The 24,679-nt window shown below is 47.8% G+C and overlaps 1 protein-coding gene across 1 annotated transcript; it reads left to right on the plus strand.

Moving 5' to 3' along the window:
- Positions 1-6,153: 6,153 nt before the first annotated feature.
- LOC146869732 (uncharacterized) lies at positions 6,154-24,392 on the plus strand. Its single transcript, XM_085613732.1, has 8 exons — positions 6,154-6,315; positions 14,695-14,748; positions 15,871-15,945; positions 16,041-16,685; positions 18,044-18,121; positions 18,300-18,440; positions 21,927-22,017; positions 23,715-24,392. The coding sequence occupies exons 1-7, from the start codon at positions 6,249-6,251 to the stop codon at positions 21,992-21,994; spliced, it is 1,128 nt and encodes a 375-aa protein (XP_085469858.1). The 5' UTR covers positions 6,154-6,248; the 3' UTR covers positions 21,995-22,017; positions 23,715-24,392.
- The last annotated feature ends 287 nt before the right edge of the window (positions 24,393-24,679 follow it).

Consider the following 24,679-nt stretch of genomic DNA (forward strand, 5'->3'; position numbering starts at 1 on the left):
TTGTTGTTAAAATCTGCAGGTTATACGGCATTTTTCCTTTTGGTCTACAAACCATGTTTTTTGTTGTTGAAATCGGCAGGTTATACGGCATTTCTCTATTTGGTCCACAAACAATGTGTTTTTTTTTTTTTCTCAAATTATTTTTATTGAGTTTTCAAGGAAAAGAACATTGTAAATGATAAGAATAGCAATAATACTGACAAATAAAACGAAATATAAAGCAAGGAAGAATTACATAAGAATCTGCAGACTTTGCATTGAGCTGCGGTGGCCTCCTGATGAGAGCCCTGACACATGCTTTTTTTTACAAATTAAGCACTGGTGGTATCGGTACTGCAGAGTTCAGTACAGGGCAAAGGATGTCAAACCCAGGGCTTTCTCTTCGTGTGCCAATCTGATGCCACAAGTCTCGTGAAAGGGGAGCTCACAAGCGGCATACACTGTTCTTTTCAAAATGGTGGTCGGTCCGGTACATTTTAAAGCAGGTTTCCAACCCAAGATCAAGTTGGACCTTACCGTGATGTCTGTTACTTTTTTAATGATATATATGTAGGATTTAGAAGTGACTTTTTTTTTGCTGTGGGTTTGTTGCCCCTTGCTACTAATTTTATCCTATGTTTTCTTGCTTCATGTAGTTTGGAGTTGTATGTCAGATCTTATGGACCTCATAAAACAGGATACAAAGAACTGGACTACAAGACAGAGAGATTCAAACGCTGCATCTACAGGTCAATAAATGGAAACATACGAGGAGTCAATAACATGAACTTCTGCACCAGTAGAAAGAGGTGGGTCCTTTAATTATCCAGGGTCAGTTTCTAGAGCCTTGCGGCCGGCTAAGCCGTAAGGCTCAGGGAGGTGTTTTCAACTTCTAGACACTATCCAGGAGAAAGTCTGGTTCAGAGTTTTTGATTTGTTTTGTCAAGGGTTTTCAAAAAATAGAGCAAACTTGCCTCTGGTATTTCTCTTTCCTCCTGTCGTGTGGAGTTTGCTCCTTAGACAGGAGGGCAGACCAAGGTCAGTCGCATTATGCATGAGATGGGCAATGTTGAGGACAATTCTGGCCTCGAGGGGCAGCCAGTGGAGGAGAAAATGGAGCAAGCTAGAAATGAGAAAAATAGGGGGTGTGGGTACGGCGCCGACCAAGATGGCGGCTCCGTGTTGAGCTCCATGATCATGGGAGCCTCTCCTCCGTCGTGAGACAGCTCCAGTGCTCACCCGGCGTCTTAGACTGATATGCATCTCTGCTCAATAGTTCGGTGAGTCACTGGAGCCCTTTATTGAGCCCCGTATCTTTCTTCCTGACGAGCGCCCGTGCCCGGGGGATTTTGTCACGTAGTGAGAGGACGCACCTGCCATTTTGAAAGGCAGTGGGCACGTTTACTCCCAGAGCATTTCATTACAGGAGGATGTTTTTTGTGCCCCTAAAATATGCCTTATTTTTATTATTAACTAAACCATTTTTCATGTCTTGGCTCTAATAGCTGCTCTAGTTTATATGAGTAGTTATTTTTTGTTTCTCCTCACTTAGTATGTGCTCTAGATTTTTTCTGGTCATTGTTTTTTCCAGCTTTTCTGGCCCTTGCATATATCTTTCATGGTATAAATCTCCTTCTTCAGCGACGGTGCCTCAATTTACTATAATTTTTTCTCCCATATATGGGGAGAATACGGAACCTTAAGCTTTGTAGTGCCTCACACAAGGTTTTGTTGTCAGACTCAGATTCCAATCATGAAGACATGGATGACGTTGCGTCTCAGAAATCTGAACCTCATTCTGGTACCATTCCTCAATCCTCCTCATGTACCAAACTGACAATGGGAACAATAAATGACCAAAAAAAGACCCTCCTTCACCAGTAAAGCCTGTGCCAGCATCTATGGAGATTATACTTGATGACATTCATGCGTTGAGGCCTTTTATGGAACAACAACTGGATGAGAAATGGTCTTGTCTTGAGTCACCTGTTTTACTTGTAGCGCAAACAACCGAGAGTCTGCAGCAATTATCTCCACGCATCTCACAGCTGGAATTGGAAATATCGCTACTTAAAAAGCACACTGAGGATCTTCAAAATCGAAATCATAGAAATAATTTACGTATTAATGGGCTCCCAGAAAACGTGGAGGGATCCAATAATTTTCAAACTTTTTATCAAAACTTCTTGGCATCCCTACATCTGTTCCTCTTAATATACAAAGAGTACATAGACTTGGTCCTAGAGTTTCTACGAAGCCGCGAGGAGTCAAATCTAAAAAACTAATTATTTGGGACGGTCCTAGATTGAACTTATGAGGACCCTACTACACTTAAGAGATTTCTTCAACTGCACAGAGGAGAAGATATGGACACTTCCAAAATTACTTGGTTTGCTTGTTCTTTTATTCTGAATAATGCTTATGTATGGTTTTTCTTATCTTTTGATATGCTAAGATGTTTTTTCTTCTCTTTATAGCATTGTCTAACCTAGTATTGTTTTCTCCTTTAATACATGTTTTTTGTCCTCGCATTTTGTCCCCATAAAGCTTCTACTTTGTGTGGTGTTTTGACATTCGTCAACGCTGTCCTGGTGTCCTGTGGAGTTTGAATGTTGTCGCCACTGTCCCTTAGTGTTGCCACCCTCTCGTTCATTTTTGTGTTTTGTAGGTATATTTTTCAGCCGTCATTTGAATGACTTGTACTGTCTTTGTTCCATTTTTTTCTTACTGGTGTTTTTTCACAATGTTCTACTCACTCTTTCTCTTCTTTCTTTCTCATTTTTCTTTCTATTTTTCTTTCTCTTGTTTGTTTATTTCTTTCTATCTCTTCTTTCTTTCTTTTCTTTTTCATTTTCTTCTTTCATTGACTTCTTTATCAACCTTTCTTTCCTTTCTTCTTTCATTATGCAAGCATTTTATTCATTCCTCTATTTTGCGCTTTTTCTTAATTTGGTTACTGTAGATGTAATAATTGTTTTATGGTTTTCGCAGTCCATTAAAAACGTTAAAACAGAATTTTTATTTAATTATAAAGTCTTTAAGTGATACTATTGCAGGATGGCACCCTCTTTTTTTATTTTGGAGGGCTAGGATTGATTCTATTAAAATGATGCTCGCTCACCTTATATTATATGCTATTGCTATGATTCCTGTTTCTGTCCCTAGTCATTATTTAAAGAAAATCTCCTGTTCTTTGTTATTCCTATAAAAGTTTGAAACCTCTCTTACCTATCACAGATCCCTCACTCACTACTTTCCAACAGCAATCCATTCGGCATAATAAAGCACTACGAATTAAGAATCGTCCCTTCTACTGGAAATGTTGGCGTACCAGGGGCTTATGTTGGGTATCCCAACTTTTTTCAGGTGATCAACTTCTGTCCTTTACTGATCTTCAAACACAGTTTTCTTTACCATCTTCTACTAAGTTGCAATATACTCTTTTATTCAACTCCCTTAACCAATACATTTACATATTACCGTCTACTGCCCTTCCTCCACCTACTTCTGAGATTCTTTTTCCTTTACTTAGGAATAACCCATGAGCATCTGTTATTTATAAATCATTACAAATTTACCCTGATACAGCCAAGTCAAAACCAGATGGCCCCATTCAAATCCAGCTTTTAGATTAATAGATTTATTATTGGCCGTTGCTTTCTATTTAATTACTTCAAATTGGAAACAACCCCAAAATGTTACCTTCAGGTCTTGGTGGAAAGCCATTTGTTTTCATCATAGATTGGACACCAACTACGTCACTCCTATCTCTCTTACTATCAAAAGATTTTGTTTTGCTTCCACCAACCACACATTTATCCCTTTCTACCTCTTCCGCTTATACCACTGTCTCTTTACCAGATAAACTACGGAAACCACCTTGAATTTCGTTTTCACTCTGCCCTTGTATAACGTTTGTAAATTTTGTTTTTCAAGAGCAAAACAAAAGACAAATTATGTTTTTATCTATTTCTTGTTTTAAACTCTACAGCTTATTAGATACTGTTATATTTCTCTACTAGATATAGCATGCTACATATTGCTCTTTCCTCTTTTCCTCTTCCCCCTTCTCTTATTGTGCAGTTGTTTACAGCGTAAAGGTCCTATCTTTTCATATCTTCTATTCATTGTTTATCAATCATTTTTAATGCTTTATATCCATTACTTCTGTTTTGTCCTAACTTTTGAAGATATATGTAATTGCTCATTTGCTGTTTTTTTCAAATAAACTCAAGCTTTAAAAAAAAAAAGAAATGAGAAGGATAAACCCAAATTGTCACATTTTCTTCTTTACGCCCGTATTTAACTTACCGATCTCACACAAGTTGTGTGACTAATAGCTCCTGATTTCAAGCTTAGGAGGCTAATGAAACGATCACACCTAGAATGATGTGACGTCATGTACAGCACCACAAACTCTCAAGACTGCAGCAACAAGCACAACACAACAAGTTAGCATTGAATGTTTATTACCAGTTAAAAAAGTATATAAACAAAATGTGCTGTGTATGTAAATAGCACCCATACCGTTGAATACTACTGAAAGAAGCCAAAGTCTGGCACTTAAACACATAGTGCATGCACTGTTCGTCTTCCTTGGTGGATGGGGCGTCACTGTCTTCCAGGTATTGTTTGTGTGTGAATGGTCCATGCCTGCACAGATCTGTCGCCTGGCAGTAGCAGTGATGCTTGGCCAAGATAACTAACGTGTCTGCTCCATGCTAGCAACGTAAGTGATTGACAAGCTCCCCTGCACCTGCACTGCCACCTACGTACCCACATCAGTGCACTGCCAGAACCCCTTACTGCACTCTGCCGGAGCCCTTGACTGCACTCTGCCTGACCCCTTGACTGCACTCTCCCGGACCCCTTCACTGCACTCTCCCGGACCCCTTCACTGAACTCTGCCGGACCCCTTCACCTCGTTATGCCGGACCCCTTCACTGCACTCTGCCGGACCCCATCACTGCACTCTGACAGACCATTCCAATGTGACAGAGCGATTCTAAGCCAATACTGCAGAGTCCACCTCTGCACGCTGCCAGACCAATTCAACATGGCCGACCCATTCTAAGTCAGTACTGCAGACCCACCCTCCTCTCACTGTCGGACCACTTCATCAAGGCTGACCAACTTTAAATGAACACTGCAGACACCTCATCTGCATGCTCCCAAGCCACTTCAACTTGGCAAACTGCTCCTAAGTCAGTACTGTAGACACCCCAGCTACATTCTGCCCCATCACTTCAACATGGCTGACCTATTCTAAGTCAATACTGTGGGCTCCTTATCTGTACACAGTCAGCCACTTTAACATGGTAGATTACGAATGAATACTGCAGACTCCACATCTGAGAGCTGCCGGACCACTTCAACATGGCTGCCAGCGCCTAAGATAATTCTGCAGAATCCTCACTTGCACGCAGTCAGACCATGTTAACATGGCTGACCAATTCGAAGCCACTACCGCTGGCTCTTTACATGTATACAGCCAGACTGCCTCAACATGGCTGACCGATTCTAAGTCAATATTGCAGACTCCCCAGTGGTCCTTAAAAAGTAAACTTTGAGTATAAAAAAACTGCTAACCATGAACTTTTGGATTCCTAGGCCTACTTATCAGTGCTATAGGATGTTACAATGTTTTACTGTACACAGTCCGGTGTTTCCGATGCCCACCTTGGTGCTGGGTCGAATGCATCACAGCTTGGGGATGGGCTGGCCAATCCCAGTGAGTACTCAGGGGCCAGGACCTGGGTCTCACCCTGTGGGTGAGTTTTGTACCCCCTACTGTGTTCCTGAACTAGTTCCCCGGTGAAGTGAGTTTAGAAAGCTGCAGTTGTCTCAAACTTGCTCATCGGGATGGGTGCCTCGAAAGTTAAGGCCCTTTCGGTCCTGGCTGAGAAACGCTGGCTCAGGAGTTCCAGCTCTACCATCCCACGCCCTCTCTCCGACTCACCCAGGCTCTTCCTGCCGCACCCGCCTCATCCCTGAGGGAAGGGCCGCAGAAACCTGGAAGAGAGCAACATGACAAATCCCTCCATGCTGCTAGGTTGTTACTTGGGTGGAGCTCGAGATGAAGTTGGCCCTCCACCGCCCACCATGAGACGTGCCCTGTGTGCTACCATTTCGGGTGTGCCCACCATATATAGGGTCGAGCACCTCGGGCCTGGTGAGGGCAGACATCCAGCAACAGCGGAGCAGGTAGTGTGGGTCCTAGAAGGCTAGAGACGGTGACTCGCAGACCGCTTCGCCGGCGATCCCCCAACATGACTACCCAACACGCTATCCTCCTACCTTGGGTGGCGGTGTTCATCCCGGCCCTTGGCCTTGCAGGTGAGTGACTTTTAAAACTCATTAACCCCGTTTTATTGAATCTGTTCTTAGAATGTTGTTTGTGTACAATACAAGCCCCAGTGTTACAATGCACAAATCTAAACCAGCATTACAACCCTACACCATGACCCAGCGTTACAATGTAACAAAGAGGTCCAACATTACGACAAAATGTTACAAGACACCATTGTCGTGATTCAGACACAATAACAGAATCATTTATCGGTTAAATTGCCATCCACCCTACATTTAAGGGTACTGCGAGTCGCAGAGGAGTTCCATGACCCTAAAAAGGAGCGAGGCTTTACGCTGACTTCATTCGTGAAGTTAAGGATCATCGAGAGGACTTCAAATGTACTTACACTGAAAGATGGGGGTATTTTATCATCATAAATGCATGTTCACACATCAACTTCCCTCTAGTCCTCTTTTACATCCTTAGGTCATGGTTCTTATGAAAGAGACATTATATCTGCAGTTATGTACAATCTACATGGAATGTGCTGTGACTATAAACACCCATAGGTGGCGTTTGGTTGCAAAATACATTTTAAGCAGATTGGTCGTCACTGTTGGAAGCGGATGTAACTCAGGCCCACTTAGTGGACTACTCCGTCCACTGTAGGGGTCTGTGTTCGACCTCATGGTCGCAGGCTCAAATCCAGGCGGGTCCACTCAGGCTTTCATCCTTCTGAGGTCGATAAAATGAGTACCATTGAGTTGGGGAACAATAAACATTGGTTATCCAGCACCAAGATACCCTTGGGTGAACGTGTGCTTTACAAAATACACTTTATGTTATGTAACTCAGACCATGGGTAAGATGCCGACAGACGCCTTCTTTCACGTGATGAGCTCTGGCCCTGCATAACTTACACCACTCACACTGCGCAGCCATCTTGCGACATTCAAATGTCTCTCATGGTTGACGTCACTTGCATCTCGCACACCACTCACATCACTTGCTTCCCTCATGCTCCTGATATTACTGACCTCATGCTTATCACCCACATCACAATTCAGGAAAATCACTTCACCTGTTCTTGAATCCGGCACTGTCTCACATCTCTTCTTTCAAGGGCAATTAAATAAGCACAGGAGACTGCTCCATTCACCTATGCACTCAGCCGTTGGTATGTAAGGGTCTTTGAGCAGTGAGTGCCCCCACAGTCACAGTGCACTGCTGCAAAAGGATGGGGGGCACTGAGGGGTCCTGTCACACGTAGGTATCAGTGTGCCCCCTGCCTTTATGCAGTCCATATTAAAGGCTCCGGGGCCTTCAATACAGTCCTCTTTTTATATTTATGTCAAAAGAAGATCAGTGGCAAGAGAGCCTTCATTACAGTCCTCTTTTTGTTTCTTTGTCAAAAGATGATCCGTGGAAAGGGAGCCTTCATTACAGTCCACTTTTTGTTTCTATATCAAAAGAAGGTCGGGGGCAAGAGATCCTTCATTACATTCCTCTTTTTGTTTCTTTGTCAAAAGAAGATTAGTGGAAAGGGAGCCTTCATTACAGTCCTATTTTTGTTTCTTTGTCAAAAGAAGATCAGTGCAAAGGGAGCCTTCATTACAGTCCTCTTTTTGTTTCTTTGTCAAAAGAAGATCAGTGAACAGGGATCCTTCATTACATTCCTCTTTTTGTTTCTTTGTCAAAAGAAGATTAGTGGAAAGGGAGCCTTCATTACAGTCCTCTTTTTGTTTCTATGTCACAAGAAGGTCGTTGGCAAGAGAGTCTTCATTGTAGTTCTCTTTTTGTTTCTGTGTCAAAAGAAGGTCGGTGGCAAGAGAGCCCTCAAAACAGTCCTCACTTCCTTTCTAGGTCATACAACTTTAGAAAACTACAGTGAAAGCAGCCTTGCCATCCGATCTTTACATAGAAAATAAAATAGGACTGTATCAAAGATAAGTGAGTCCCTGTGTCTCCTTGCTGGCTTTAATATACTTATGCTGAATACATTAGTACATTAATCCCAGATCTATTGGCTTTGTCAATGCCTGTTTCTCTGAGAAGTCAAACTCGCAGCCAGCAACGCACCACAGGGAAAGTCCCCAGGTAGGATGGAACATAGGACGTGGCTGTCAGGGCTAGGGTGGCTGAGGCAACCTCAAACCCGGGCCACTGGAATTATGGTGCAGGGGTACGGGGTGGACCTAAATATGCCTCAGGGTTGAGTAAATTATGTGGCAAGAAAAGACAAATTATGCGGCATAATACTGCACACTTTGTGATAATGTTACTTTGTTGTTTTATCCATTTTGAACATGGTACCTCTTTCTGGACAAGGGTTTTAAACTATGAGTATCTGTTTAACATCCAAATCCAGCAATAATCCCCCGAGGGGCCTTCCTCTACGCAGGGACGGACAGGTGTCGACACGCCTTCAGCAACTTTTGATACATCTAACCGAGCAGAATGTTTATTTTGTTAAACTCTGCAGATGATGCCGCAGATGATGGATTATGCGGCAATCACAGCAAATCCATGATTATGTGGAAAAGGCAGTGGCACAGAATGGCATGATTTCAGTGGCCCTGTCTTAGACCAGCAGCCCTCACAGAAGCCCAGAGGGATACACACCGCTTGTTTGTAGATGCTGGATTCGCTGATGCAGACACATAATGCTCCGTGGTGCTGTGCAGACTCTGAAGTTTTGGAAGATATGAGAGCTGCCTGGGAAACATGTTTTTAAACCGCAGCATTTGGACAGCTGTGCTGAGTTTAAAAAGAGAGTCGGGGGAGGAAGGCTCCAAACAGTGCCGGAGAGGCTCACAAGTGTGTGTTGCTTTTGCACCATGAAATATGGGGCAGAGAGTAACCCCTTCTAGTTCCGGGTCAAGTCCGGAGCTCAGCCCTATTATTCACCACTGCACGCCCACCATCACAGGTTTGTGCGAATCAGTGGCTTGTGCTGAGTCTGTCAGCCTTTGGAGATATCACTTGTTATCCCAGTCCCTGTCCACCCTCAGGGCCTGGAGGACTGGCCGGTAACCATGGACCTTGTACCCCTGCACCAATGGACAGCACGTGTGCACAAGCACGCGTGCACTCTCACCATCACAGGTTTGTGCGAATCAGTGGCTTGTGCTGAGTCTGTCAGCCTTTGGAGATATCACTTGTTAGCCCAGTCCCTGTCCACCCTCAGGGCCTGGAGGACTGGCCGGTAACCATGGACCTTGTACCCCTGCACCAATGGACAGCACGTGTGCACAAGCACGCGTGCACTCTCACCATCACAGGTTTGTGCGAATCAGTGGCTTGTGCTGAGTCTGTCAGCCTTTGGAGATATCACTTGTTAGCCCAGTCCCTGTCCACCCTCAGGGCCTGGAGGACTGGCCGGTAAACATGGACCTTGTACCCCTGCACCAATGGACAGCACGTGTGTACAAGCACGCGTGCACTCTCACCATCACAGGTTTGTGCGAATCAGTGGCTTGTGCTGAGTCTGTCAGCCTTTGGAGATATCACTTGTTAGCCCAATCCCTGTCCACCCTCAGGGCCTGGAGGACTGGCCGGTCACCATGGACCTTGTATCCCTGCACTAATGGACAGCACGTGTGCACAAGCACGTGTGAACGCTCACTATCACAGAAGGTTTGTGCGAATCAGTGGCTTGTGCTGAGTCTGTCAGCCTTCGGAGATATCACTTGTTAGCCGAGTGCCTGTCCACCATCAGGGCCTGGAGGACTGGCCGGTCACCATGGACCTTGTATCCCTGCACCAATGGACAGCACGTGTGCACAAGCACGTGTGCACTCTCACCATCACAGGTTTGTGCGAATCAGTGGCTTGTGCTGAGTCTGTCAGCCTTTGGAGATATCACTTGTTAGCCCAGTCCCTGTCCACCCTCAGGGCCTGGAGGACTGGCTGGTAACCATGGACCTTGTACCCCTGCACCAATGGACAGCACATGTGCACAAGCACGCGTGCACTCTCACCATCACAGGTTTGTGTGAATCAGTGGCTTGTGCTGAGTCTGTCAGCCTTTGGAAATATCACTTGTTAGCCCAGTCCCTGTCCACCCTCAGGGCCTGGAGGACTGGCCTTTCACCATGGACCTTGTATCCCTGCACTAATGGACAGCACGTGTGCACAAGCACGTGTGAACGGTCACTATCACAGAAGGTTTGTGCGAATCAGTGGCTTGTGCTGAGTCTGTCAGCCTTCGGAGAAATCACTTGTTAGCCCAGTGCATGTCCACCCTCAGGGCCTGGAGGACTGGCCGGTCACCATGGACTTCGTGCCCCTGCACCAATGGACGGCACGTGTGCACAAGCACGTGTGCACCAGTCATCACAGGCCTAAACTAGTCAGGAAGGAGAGGTGCCCTCACTGCTAGGGGGCCAGCCTGCGAACTCGGGGGCCACGTCGATTCTCGGCCTCTGCTTAATGCCCCATGATTTGGGGCAAATCCCTTTAGCTCCCTGTGCCTTTAAAGGGTGTGACATATGCTGGAGCTCACGTGCAGCGCGCTGATGGCCTGGGCCAGGTTCACGCCATATAAGACGGCAGAGGCAGGCGCGATCCGACGTCTACAGACTAATCACAGGCCATACAGAGTCCGTCCCAGGTTCACTATGATTTTGCGTCGGGGTTGCCTCACTTTTGTGGTGCAGCGCTGACATACGCAGAGCCCCTTTGCATAGCATTGCTAAGTTTAGTAAGGGCTCATAGCGCTGCCTGACGTTACTGTACGTCGGGTAGGCGTTACATGGGAGGAGCATGGGTGTCGCCATCCATCCGTCCATGTATTTTGATGCAACCGCAGATTTAGAAACGCTACCCACAGAGGCATAACCAGGAGAAATGTCTTTACTTCTCGGTGCGTCCTCTCTCATGTGTGGTACTTTCTGCAGCTCACAGAGAAAGAGGGATAGGCCCCTTTGGATAGCTTCTTTGCAGGAATGTGTCCCTTCCTGCACAAAAACAATCCCGCCCGTAATGCAGGCACCCTGGCATGGGGCAAGGGCACCTGTCTGCGTAGTAATATTTTATTTAACATGAAACATTGAGGAATACTGCCACGCCCTAACAATGTTGCAACAAGTTCCTCAAAATGAGTCATGTTCTCTATTGATAATCTATATTGTAACTAAGTGTGAAAGAAGTATATTTTGTATTAATCATGTGCAAATGAGGTTTTTCTGTAGTGCAGATCTGTGCAGATTTAATGAGCTCTCAAACTGCATGGTTACGGAAAATGATCATTGGTGAAGTGAAGCAGTAGGCCAGAGATCACACAATTCGGACAAGTGGGGAAGCCGGGATTGGACTTCCGGACTGTATCGTTTGCAGTTCAGAGACTGTAGGGTTCCTACCTTTGCTTTCCGTTTAACTCTGGAAGTCAGTGCTTTGTGTTCAGTTGTTCAATGATTGTTAGTATACGGACTTCAACATCACACCTCAGACTGACACTATATACTCACACACACACACACACACACACACACACACACATACAGGGGCGTGGCCGGGAGAGTCAAAGGCGTCCTCTTTTGTCTGGGATGTTTCCCCGGACACTGATGATCAAACACAGTGAGAGAGGCCTGTCTGCAGTGACACTGCTCTCCCTGAAGACAGTAAGTGTGTGTGTGTAAGTGTGTGTGTATATATATATATATATATATATATATATATATATATATATATATAGAAGGTGCCGAAACCTCTTTGTTTTGGCTAATGATTTAACTGTGGCGGTTGAGGCTTTGAGCCTCTCCTGAAACCTTTATTTTTCTCAACTTAGGGAAGACAGCGGGAGCATTACCATAGCACAGCGTTTCCAGCCCTGTGCTCCACTGCTGGCCCCTGGCCTCACACACAGAACACATCAGAACACATCAGGGACTGGAACTAAAGCCCCACAGACTTTGCTCCTCAGGGCACTGGGCTCCAAGGAGGCCTGGGCGCAGCCTCTCGGAGAGACACGCCCTGTCTGACACTGTGTGTTCATCGGTTCACACTTCAAATCTGGAGGGGGAGGAAGGGGGAGAGGGGGTTGGGGGTACTGTCCAATGAGTCTCATCGCTCCAAAATCTGGGGGGGGGGGGGAATGCCCCAATGTTCCTGCGCCTTTTACAACCCTGATGGAGTGCCCACAGCATGACTACCTCAACGTTGAAGGACTGACCACAGCATGACCATCTCAACATTGATGGACTGACCACAGCAGGACCATCTCAATGCAGCTGGACTGTTCACAGCAGGACTCTCTCATTGTTGACAGGCTGACCACAGCATGACTGTCTCAACGTTGATTGACTGACCACAGCATGACTATCTCAACGTTGATGGACTGACCACAGCATGACTATCTAAACATTGTAGAAAAGACCACAGCATGACTATCCGAACACTGAGGACTGTCCACAGCATTACTGTCTCAACATTGATGGACTGACCACAGCATGACCATCTCAACATTGATGGACTGACCACAGCATGCCCATCTCAACATTGATGGACTGACCACAGCATGACTATCTCAACACTGATGGACTGACCACAGCAGGACCATCTCAATGCAGCTGGACTGTTCACAACAGGACTCTCTCATTGTTGACAGGCTGACCACAGCATGACCATCTCAACATTGATGGACTGACCACAGCATGACCATCTGAACATTGATGGACTGACCACAGCATGACCATATCAACAATGATGGACTGACCACAGCATGACCATCTCAACATTGATGGACTGACCACAGCATGACTATCTTAACGTTGATGGACTGACCACAGCATGACTATCTCAACATTGTAGAAATGACCACAGCATGACTATCTGAACACTGAGGACTGTCCACAGCATTACTGTCTCAACATTGATGGACTGACCACAGCATGACCATCTCAACAATGATGGACTGACCACAGCATGACCATCTCAACATTGATGGACTGACCACAGCAGGACCATCTCAATGCAGCTGGACTGTTCACAGCATGACTCTCTCAATGTTGACAGACTGACCACAGCATGGCCATCTCAACGTTGATGCACTGTACACAACAAGACTATCTCCAGTGGCGGCCGGTAACTACGGCAATTGGAGAGCGGGAATATGGGTAGTGGTGCATAAAATAATTCATTAAAAAATACAATTAAAAGTTACTGACCGTGCTTGCTGCACGACATGTCCTCCTAGCTCCGGTCCTCTTCTTCTCTTGTGTCGTCACGCCCAGGGCCCCAGCTAACTCCCTTAACCAATCCTGGCACTGCTCTCAAGCTGTTAACCAGCACGAGAGCAGCGCCAGGATTGGAGGAGCGGACTTTCTCAGTGCTCTCAAGAGCTCTGGAGGCCAGTGCTCTCTCAGCTGGGTTAGAGAGGTTTCAAGTGTGCATATCTAGCTAGCCATCGCAAACGGCCAACAAAAAAGAGACATGCGCACTTTAAACTAGTGTCTAGGCAGCCCACCCTCCTCTCTGCTGCTGCGGTCACTCAGAAGGCCCGCCCCATTCTGACACTCTGTTTGGGACAGGTTGACGAAAATTGGTAATTAATTAACTTCATTAGCATTTTATTTTTCGTCTTTGGGGCTTTTCTGGGTGAATTTTTGCAGGGCGACGCCCCTCCACTCTAATGGAAGATCCACCCCTGACTATCTCAACGTTGATGGACTGAGAGCAATCCATTCCATCTAGCTTTATGCCAATGGATGGAAACATCTGACCTATGACTTTTTGGTCGTTTTTATATAGCTCAAATTTGACCCAAGGCACCAGAGTGCTTTGCATTAGCACCAGCTTACACTACACAAAGTCAGATTTTAAAAATGTTTGTATACAGGCACGGGGAGATTACGCATAAATGCGGATATACCAAATTCAGGGGGAAGGCTCCCAATTCTTTAAGCCAAAATCGTTTTCATTTTAGCTGTCCACCACCTGAAATTTTGTCTGCTTCAATAAAGGTCTATTGGTAAAATACAGTCTCCAAATTTGTTTTGCAAAATCTCCCCATTTCTTATTTGAAAATGTTGGCGTGCATGGATTATGCGACTGGATGTTGAGCTGCTGCCAGGGCTCAGATCCAGTTCCCCAAGTCCAAGGTCAGCAGCTTATCGCCTACCCTCCTACTTTTTTGTTTTTTGTTCTTTTTTTTTAGAGTTCTTTATACCGTGCACACGACCCGAAGAGATCAGGTATCAGAGCGCTTTACATGAGCTCCAGTTTCGTTACAGATGGACACATTCATTTTTGTTAGGCACGGGGAGATACCCGGTTCCCCAGCTTCGAGGTCGACAGCTCTAGCCAGAAGTCTACATCCTCTCCCCAATTATTCCAGTGATATAAGTTAGCACGGATTTCAAACACACTGAATGCTCTCACTGTTAAAACTCGCTGAATTCCTGTATTTTGTTTCCTTTACCCAGATTCCGCTTCTATCCAAGGAATCCAACCATGCCGAAGCCCGTTCGACACATCAGGTGAGTCTTCATCAGGGCAAATCTCACCTTTGCTGGCAGAGACCCTCTAGTATGGTGACATTGCATTGCCTCTATTACTCTGTTACAAGATGGCCACCTTTCATACAGTGGAATTACACAGTATCTATGTGGTTATGATAAGATGGTCACAGCGAATACGGTGACATTGCACTGCCTCTATTACCATGTAACAAGATGGCCGCCTTTCATAAAGTGAAATCACGCAGTGTCTATGCGGTTATGATAAGATGGTCACATCTAATACGGTGACATTGCATTGCCTCCATTACCATGTAACAAGATGGCCGCCTTTATACAGTGGAATCACACAGTCTCTATGTGGTTATGATAAGATGGTCACATCTAATACGGTGACACTGCACTGCCTCTATTACCATGTAACAAGATGGCCACCTTTATACAGTGGAATCACACAGTCTCTATGTGGTTATGATAAGATGGTCACATCTAATACGGTGACATTGCATTGCCTCTATTATCATGTAACAAGATGGCCGCCTTTATACAGTGGAATCACACAGTCTCTATGCGGTTATGATAAGATGGTCACATCTAATACGATGACATTGCATTGTCTCTATTACGCTGTTACAAGATGGCCGACTTTCATACAGTGAAATCACACAGTGTCTATGCCTTTATGATAAGATGGTCACATCTAATACGGCGACATTGTATTGCCTCTATTACCCTGCTGCAAGATGGCCGCCTGTCATAAAGTGAAATCACGCAGTGTCTATGCAGTTATGATGAGATGGTCGCATCTAACAAGGAGCCACTGCATTGCCTCCATTATGCTGTTGCAAGATGGCTGCCTTTCGTACGGTTACATCACATGGCCTCGATTGCTTGTGTCATGATGGTCACCCTTCGAATCCCTTTATCATAGTATTAGCACAGCATATGCAGTAGAATGTTCTCAAGGTATCTACACGTCATCTCGACTGCTTGTGTCACGATGGTTTCCTTCGTACCCCCATATCATGGTGTTAGTACAGTGTCTGTAGTAGCATGTCCTTCAAGATATCATCACATTGCCTTGACGGGCAGGTGACTATGCCGATGTAAACACTTATCTCTCCTTTCTGCATCTTCACGCAGGTCTCCTTGATCACCTCCCAGTGTGCAAAGACCAGAGTGGGGCGTCCCATGGTTCCAGCTCCTCCTTCAACTCAGGTAGGTTCTGACTCGAGAAGGCGGAGCCTGGCGCGGCAGGGGCTGCAGAGGCCGAGGAGTGATACTGCCCATCTCTCTTTACTTGTTTCCTGCAGGCTCTGCTGGTTCATCTGAATATGGCACTGTGGTATCCGGCGGTGGTGGTGGTGGTGGCGGCAGCTCATCTGTGATCAGAGGCGGATCCTCTGGGTCTTCGAACACCATCATCAGTGGAGGGTCTTCAAGCTCTTCACACACCATTATCCGTGGTGGATCCTCTGGTTCCGTCGGCATGATGCAACCCGGTGTTTTTGTTCCTGGTGGAGGATTCCCAGGAGGTGGAATGGTGGTCTCAGGTGGAGGCTCTCAAGGTTCCCGCCAGCCTGGAAGCGGGGTGGTGTATATCTCAGGTGGAGGTGCTAGTGGAAGTGCTGGTGGAGGTGCAGGCGCTGGTGGCGGATCTTCCCAGTGGGCTGGTGCTGGCGGTGGCGTGGGCGGCGGTGGAGGATCTTCCCATTGGGCCGTGGTGCATGGAGGCGGCTCCTCGTCTGGGTCGTCCATTTCTTCTGGCAGCAGCGGTGGATCTGCTGGTGGCTCCTGGGCTGGTGGTGTGGGATCTAACCAAGCCGGAAGCAGAGGGGGCAGTTCTGGCTCTGTCGCCTCATCAGCCATTGGCGGAGGATCGTTTGTCCACTCACAAGGAATGGGTGGAGGAATGCAGCAGCAGGTTCCAGGTGGATCTTCGTCAGGGGGAAGCTCAGGTGAGTCCAATCACGAGAAATGTGAACAAGCACTTTCAAAAGCAAGCATGCACTGAAACGTGTAGGCTGGCCCCTCTGCCGGTATCGGCAAAGTGATGTCACCATCCATCATACTGTATAGTGAGGACACAATCCCTTGTCCTCCTCAAGAAATCCACTGGCCACATCAATACACCCCCTTCCATGCCTCAGTAATCCCTACTGACGTCAACAGGACACCCCCTGCCTTGCCTCAGACCTACCCTCATAATATGCCTGTCCCCGCTAGGTTTCTCCACAATGCAAAGTTACCTTTCATGGTTCATTTATTGATGTCACAGTCCACTGTTGCCCGTCATCATCTAGCGACGTCAAGGCCATGGTTGTCCATCATGATTGATGTAGTGATGTCACAGTCCACTGTTGGCAGTCATGATTGATGTAGTGATGTCACAGTCCATGGCTGTCCATCATGATTGATGGAGTGATGTCACAGTCCATGGTTGTCTGTCATGATTCAGGCCATAGCTGTCCATCATGATTGATGTAGTGATGTCACAGTCCATGGTTGTCCATCATGATTCATTAAGTCTATGGTTGCCCATCATGACTGATTTAGTGATCCTACAATCCATTGTTGTCCATCATGACTCATCTGGTAATTTCACAGTCCATGATTTTCCATCCTGACTGATTTAGTGATGCCACAGTCCATAGCTGCCCATCATGATTCCCCTAGCGACATCACAGTTCTCCATTGTCCATGATGATTCTTCTAGTGGTTTCACATTCAACTGTTGTTCATCATGATTGTTTTAGTGATGTCCCAGACCATGGTTGCCCATCAGGATTCAATTAGTGATGTCACAGTCCACTGTTGCCCATCAGGATTTATTTAGTGATGTCACAGTCCACTGTTGCCCTTCATGATTCATCTAGTGATGTTACAATACACAGTTGTGTGATTACTTGAGGCACACATTATGTGGTTCCCAAACTTGTTACCTTCTTGGAGTAAGCCTTGAGTATGTGATTTTCTACACCAGGAGACACAAGCATACCCAATCTGTGACAGATCTCATCAGAGTGCAGTAAAGTCAATAGCACCGGGACCCTAGAGTCAACCGCACTACTCACCGCACATAACTAGCACCACAACCACCCCTAACCAGTGGCTACTCACCAAGGGACCTCCGTACACACCGCCGGGCCTCAGGTACCACTGAAAACCCAACCTGTGCCGCCCACTACCACCCAGCCGTATCTTACACCCACTGGGCAGCCCACACCACCTGCTGACTGCCCATCCCTTTCACATTCCTCTCACCTAGTCCTCAGTCCTCATACAAAACCAGTCACTTCTGCTTGTCTCTCCGCAGGAGTCATTCGCCCTGAAGATGTCCCCGTGTCCATTGGCTGTAAAAAGAAAGGACAACAAGGATCACCTAGCAACGGAGGTACGTTCAGAAGCGCAGTAATTACAGACTGTACAGACCCCCTACTTAAGACCTCTGCTTATAATAGGGATACAGCAGGCTGCATGCTAGCTCGACACTGACCATGCACACGTTTGGTGGTCTAAGCCCTAGACCAGGAGAACCCTCACTCATTGGCCATTTTACATGCCACTCACAGGTGGAGGCGATCCCAGCCAGTGGCAGGTTTCGGATCAAGGATCGTCAAATCTGCAACAGATCTTACAAGGCTCCCACGGATCATCTGGAACTGGTGGAGGCGGAGGACAAATACAACCTGGAAGGCAGCAGGTCAACCCAGGTACGTGAAATCCAGGAGTTGGGGGTTTAACTTCAGAGCAAATGACAGACCTCAGATGGACGGCGAGTGCAGATAGTTTATGAAATGAGATGGGGCTGTGGTGTAGAGACCACCGGCAGGGGGGGATCTACAGGAGAGCGAGGCATCACCAGGGGAATCTACAGGAGAGTGAGACTCCACCAGAGGGAATCTACAGGAGATTGAAGCACCATCAGGCAAAATCTACAGGAGAGTGAGGCACCAGGGGAATCTGCAGGATAGAGAGACAACAGCAGGGGAATTTACAGGAGAGCGAGGCACCACCAGGGGAATCTACAGGAGGGTGAGGCACCACCAGGGGAATCTACAGGAGAGTAAGACACCACCAGAGGGAATCTACAGGTGATTAAGGCACCATCAGGGGGAATCTACAGGAGAGAGAGAAACCACCAGGGGTAATCTACAGGAGAGTGCATCACCACCAGGGGAATCTACAGGAGAGTGAGACACCACCAGTGGGAATCTACAGGAGAGTGTAGCACCACCAGGGGGAATCTACAGGAGAGCTAGACACCACCAGGGGGAATCTACAGGAGAGTGCAGCACCACCAGGGGGAATCTACAGGAGAGCGAGGCACCACCAGGGGTAATTTACAGGAGAGTGCAGCACCACTAGGGGGAATCTACAAGAAAGCGAGACACCACCAGGGGGAATCTACAGGAGAGCGAGAAACCAGCAGGGTAATCTACAGGAGAGTGAGACACCATCAGGGGGATCTACAGGAGAGTGAGACACCAGGGGAATCTACAGGTGAGCGAGAGAATACCAAGGGGAATTTACACGAGAGTGAGGCCCCACTAGGGGAATCTACAGGAGAGTGAGAAACCACCAGTGAGAATCTACAGGAGAGTGAGACACCACCAGTGGGAATCTACAGGAGAGTGAGGCACCACAAGCGGGACTCTATAGTCGAGTGAGACATCTGAAAAAACCTGTTTCAAGCTGGAACAGAAAACTTGCATGTGTGGGCGGACTCTGGTGCACCTGCTTACACATTGTCACAGGGTACCGGTGTCACTGGCTACCAGGTTAATCTCCAGTGAATCCTTGGTCAGCAGCAGCCAGCACGGCATGTACAACCACCAGTCAGAGCGACCAATGTTTGGACAGCTGATTGAGGCACTTATCACAAGCCTCCTTAAACAGCCCTCATATCTGCCTAGACATCCTAGGTCTACGGTGAGCCTCCAGGATGTAGTATGTAGGTTAGTGGTGCTAACTGAGGCGACTGCCCATGTGGAGACCAACGGTTGAGCACATGGTTAGCTGAAGATCCACGGACAGATAGTGCCCACTAACCCACGAAATGACACCTGTTCACTGGTGCCATCAATGAACCAACCACTGAACGACACTTAGGGACAGTTTACTGACCTGTAACTTGCTGTGCTGCTTTGTGTGAAAGGGTGAGAGCAGAAATGTGCCCTGTCTACTAACATATGGCATACCTCTGCTCTCATAGCGCGGGTGCACTTCCGGCAGCCTAGCGCCAATGCAAGCACTCGCACACAGTGCCTTCGTTACAAGGACAATTGTTTTTGTGCAGGAAAACAATCTCTCGAGGCAGTTTCCTCTTTGTGAGTGCTGCAAATTGCAGCACACACAGAAAGAGGAAATAATGAGGAGAAGAAAAGTTGTTTCTCCTCGTTACGCCAGCCTCTGGGAGGTGTAAGGATTTCACACAATGCCAGGTTTACAAACCTTTGTAAATGTGGGATTGTGTGAAATCCATGGGTGGATGCATGGGAACGCCCATGTTCCACCCATGGAACGCCTCTCAGAATGAAATGCAGCGCAAGACACTGCATTGTGCTACTTTTTATTTTTTGTACAATGCCCCTTGCATGCCTTTGTAAATACCTACTAGCATTTTGTGTCACGGATGCACCACAAAAGTGGTACAACCATGACACAAAATGTTAGTAAATTCGGTCCATAGTCTCTGGCTCCAAAAGTGAACCTCCCACCGAACGACATCTGGTAGCTGGTGCCGTTTATGAAGCTTCCGCTGAACGACACCGCTATCAATGAACCACCGATTGACACCAAGTCACTGCCCCATCAGTAAATCTCACCTTAAACATGGTGGTGAGATGCACCTAGAATTCCTGCCCTACGTCAAAGTGAAAGGGCAGAAATGCACCATAATTGTCCAATATGGTGCATTCCTGTCCTTTCCCCCTGCATTGGCGCTGTTTCGGCACCGTAGCACCAATGCAGGAACCCTTGCACCATAGTGCAAAGGAGCCTGTGTTGTTGGCAGGCTTTTGTTTGTGCAGGAAGGGCCCCCTTCCTGCACAGAAACAATCCACTGAGGAGTGTTGTTCCTTCAATGAGAGCTGCAGAATGCAGAACACATGGAAAGGGGAATAAAGGAGGGGGAAAAAAAAGGGTTTTTCTCCTTATTTCGCCTCCCCTGGAGAGTGGTATGGTTTTGGCTCATCCCCAGGTTTACATGATCTTGTTAATCTGGGCAAGCGTCGAAACCATGGGTGTTGCGGGGGAACACTCACCACACCGCCCATGGAACACCTACTGGGCGCAGAGTAAGGCGACGCAGCGACTTGCACTTCGTTGCCTTACCCCATATCTATGAGGTCATCTACAGCCATGCAAAGTGGCTATGCGTCGCCTCATATATTTGGTGGTTTGCCCCGCCAGAGTGTCACAAAAAGAGATGCTGCGGCAGTGTAAGCGGCTCATAAATATGCGCTTGTGAGTTATGAACAAAGTTGTAGTGAGTGACCCCCAGAAATAAAGCTATAGTGACCCCAAGCGACCTCGACAGAGCACAACAGCCTAGCTGAGGTCTGTAAAGGACGGGGCTGGGCGAGCATTTCATCAGCCACGGAACTCTCCACCCCAGAGTTTTGACAAGTCTTCAAAGATTTCAAAAAAAGCTAAAATGTTGCTATGCTTGCAACATCACAGCTCCTCGATGCCTCGTCAGCCTCGCTTGAGTCACCAGTGAACACCGCCCACCATACGCCGTGCCCCCCCCCTTAAAAATACATTAAATAATTAAAATCTGACTTCCCGGTTCCTGCCCTCTCGACCCTTCTTGTACACTCCACCCCCCACACCGAGAGTTCACGTGAGTTGGGGGTGCACGGTCACCCCCACACTGCCAGAGCGCAGGGGTCACAGCAACACGTGCCGGCCATGCCCTCAGCGGATGAGGTCACCCCTCACATCAGACATGACGTAATACAACAAGACATCATGGACGCGCTACTGAGGACCAGATTCCTGAAGAGTGCTGGGGTCCCAAAGGCTTTCGAAGTACAATTATGGTTTGATTACAGTTAATTACCATTTGGTACCCAGAACGTGGCACCACAGCAGCCCACCGGATGGGGGGAGTGGGTTGAGGGGGGGGGGGGGGGGGGCTTGGTCACCTGCCCTGAAGCCACAACTGACGTATGTTTAATATACTTCCTCTATAGGATCCAACATTGGCGCAGGCACCGGAGGCTTCCCGCACCAGAACCAGAACCCTGCAAAGACTGGCTAGGGGCCACGCCCTCATCCCTCAAGGTACAGCCCCAGCACTGGCAGCCAACCTGGGGCTCCCCTGGGCATCTAGAGACTGTGAAGGCACAAGGGAGGGTGGAGTGGCTGCAGCGAGGGGGTTCAGCCCATGGCACACTGTCAACATCACCAACCACAACCCTCCCTCCTACCAGGCCTGCATGAGTTCACTCCTCAAGAAAGCAAGTGTTTGTAAGGGGCCCATGGGCCAGTCACCTCACTCTGCCACGCACCCTTTCCTTACTGCAGGTCCACTCTGCCACACCCCCCGGGACGCTGGACCCCAGAACTGAGTGTGCCACGGACATCCTAGCTAGCCTTTCAACCCTCTACATCTCAGAACCATCCCCACCGCCGAAGACATTGGTGTGATGCACACGAGTTGGGCACAGCCCTGTTCACCATGTGTCCATCCCTGACTTTTACAGACCCTGTTTGACATCTTGACTTCTTCACAGACCCTTTGCCACAGACACAACTTTGACACACCCTCGTTTAACACACCTTCCAGTTTGCCATGGTTCTCCACGGACTCCCCTATGACGTGATGCTCGCCCCAGTTTCACTCCCACCCTTAATCACATACCAAGGTTTGATGCACACCCTTCATTGCCACAGACCTACGTTTTAGATACACCTTGTTCTCCAAAGACCAAGTTTCAGACACTCTGCAGTTTACAACAGACCCAAGTTTGACACACTCCCTTAATCTCCATAGACCTACGTTTTAGCCAGACCCTAGTTTGAAGACCATCCTTTAATTTCCACAGATCTAAGTATGACGCATTCCCTTAATCACCACAGACTTACAGTTGATGCACACCCCAGTTTAACGCACACTATTGACTCCCCAGACCCACAGTTGACGCACGGCCTTGACTCCACAGACCTACAGTTGCCGCACACCCCAGTTTAACGCACACCCTTGACTCCACAGACCTACAGTTGCCGCACACCCCAGTTTAACGCACACCCTTGACTCCCCAGACCTACAGTTGGCGCACACCCCAGTTTGCCGCACACCCTTGACTCCCCAGACCTACAGTTGATGCACACCCTTGACCCCACAGACCTACAGTTAATGCACACCCTTGACCCCACAGACCTACAGTTAATGCACACCCCAGTTTAACGCACACCCTTGACTCCCCAGACCTACAGTTGATGCACACCCTTGACCCCACAGACCTACAGCTGACGCAGACTCTTGACTCCACAGACCTACAGTTGGCGCATGCCTCAGTTTGACGCACACCCTTGATTCCCCAGACCTACAGTTGATGCACAGCCTTGACTCCACAGACCTACAGTTAATGCACACCCTTGACCCCACAGACCTACAGTTAATGCACACCCTTGACCCCACAGACCTACAGCTGACGCAGACTCTTGACTCCACAGACCTACAGTTAATGCACACCCTTGACTCCACAGACCTACAGTTAATGCACACCCTTGACCCCACAGACCTACAGCTAACGCAGACTCTTGACTCCACAGACCTACAGTTGATGCACACCCTTGACCCCACAGACCTACAGTTAATGCACACCCTTGACTCCACAGACCTCCAGTTGACGAACACCCTTGACTCCACAGTCCTACAGTTGACGCATGCCTCAGTTTGAAGCACACCCTTGACTCCACAGATGACACACCCCCCAGTTTACCAGGACTGAACTGACGGTATTTCTCATCCACAGGTTCTCTCAGCTTTTCCCGAACATCGGCTCACTTTTGGCAGGAAGACGCACGCCTCGTGCCAGTTTAAGGACTAAGGACTTGAGGCAAAGCAAGGACTGGCAGTTTCAGCACAGCCTCTAGAAGCCTTGTCATAGCGCTTTGACACGCAAGCACATATCCACTGTGACAGCTTCCATACACCAGCGGCCACTGGAGAGCGGTTATCGACTGGTAGAGGTTGGCTCAAGACCAGCTGGTGTGCCCAAGGCTGCATCTACAGCAAATATGAAAGGAGAATGGGGGCCAGTAACAGGAGAAGAAAAGCTAGAGAACCAACCGGGGGTTTAAAGTTGTAAAATAGTTTAAAAGAAATGACAATTGAACTCCCAAGTGGGCACGGTTCCTGCGGGTGTGCTGAAGCTCTGCATGCCACCGGCAGACCTCCTAGAAGCCCACCAGAGTCTGTGCAGGTGATGTGGGGTCCTAACACCATTGGTAAAAGTCCTGCCTCCGCATGCTGCATGTACAGACCCCCAAAACCATGAGACTGCCCCCACTGATGGTGCCCCACGGCACCAGGAGAGTGCCGCTCTGGGGTTCCTTTCCTCACTGCACTTCATTGTTTTCATGTTTTATAAAGATTTTCTACCTTAAATTATCTTATTTTACTATGAATAAAATGTGGAGCTTCGACAGAAGTCTTCTGTTTTGTGCTGCGATGAGTAGTGTTGCTGCCGAGCAGGGGTGTAGTTTGGTTTGTAAAGTTGGGGGGGGGGGGGGGGGGGGTAATCGAGGGGGGTATGAGCTTTAGATTTCCCAAACATCACGCTGGGTCATAATGGTCTATTTACCAAATTCTCACGCAGCGCAGCAGTCAATAATGCTGCGCTGCGTATCAGGGAGAGGGCAGGAGAGCTATATGGCTCTCTCCTCCCCTCTCCCTAGCGCGGGAACACGGTCAGGCAGCAGTGCGCCATGCACACAC

This window comes from Triturus cristatus, chromosome 1_1, assembly GCF_964204655.1.
Source record: "Triturus cristatus chromosome 1_1, aTriCri1.1, whole genome shotgun sequence".
NCBI lineage: Eukaryota > Metazoa > Chordata > Amphibia > Caudata > Salamandridae > Triturus > Triturus cristatus.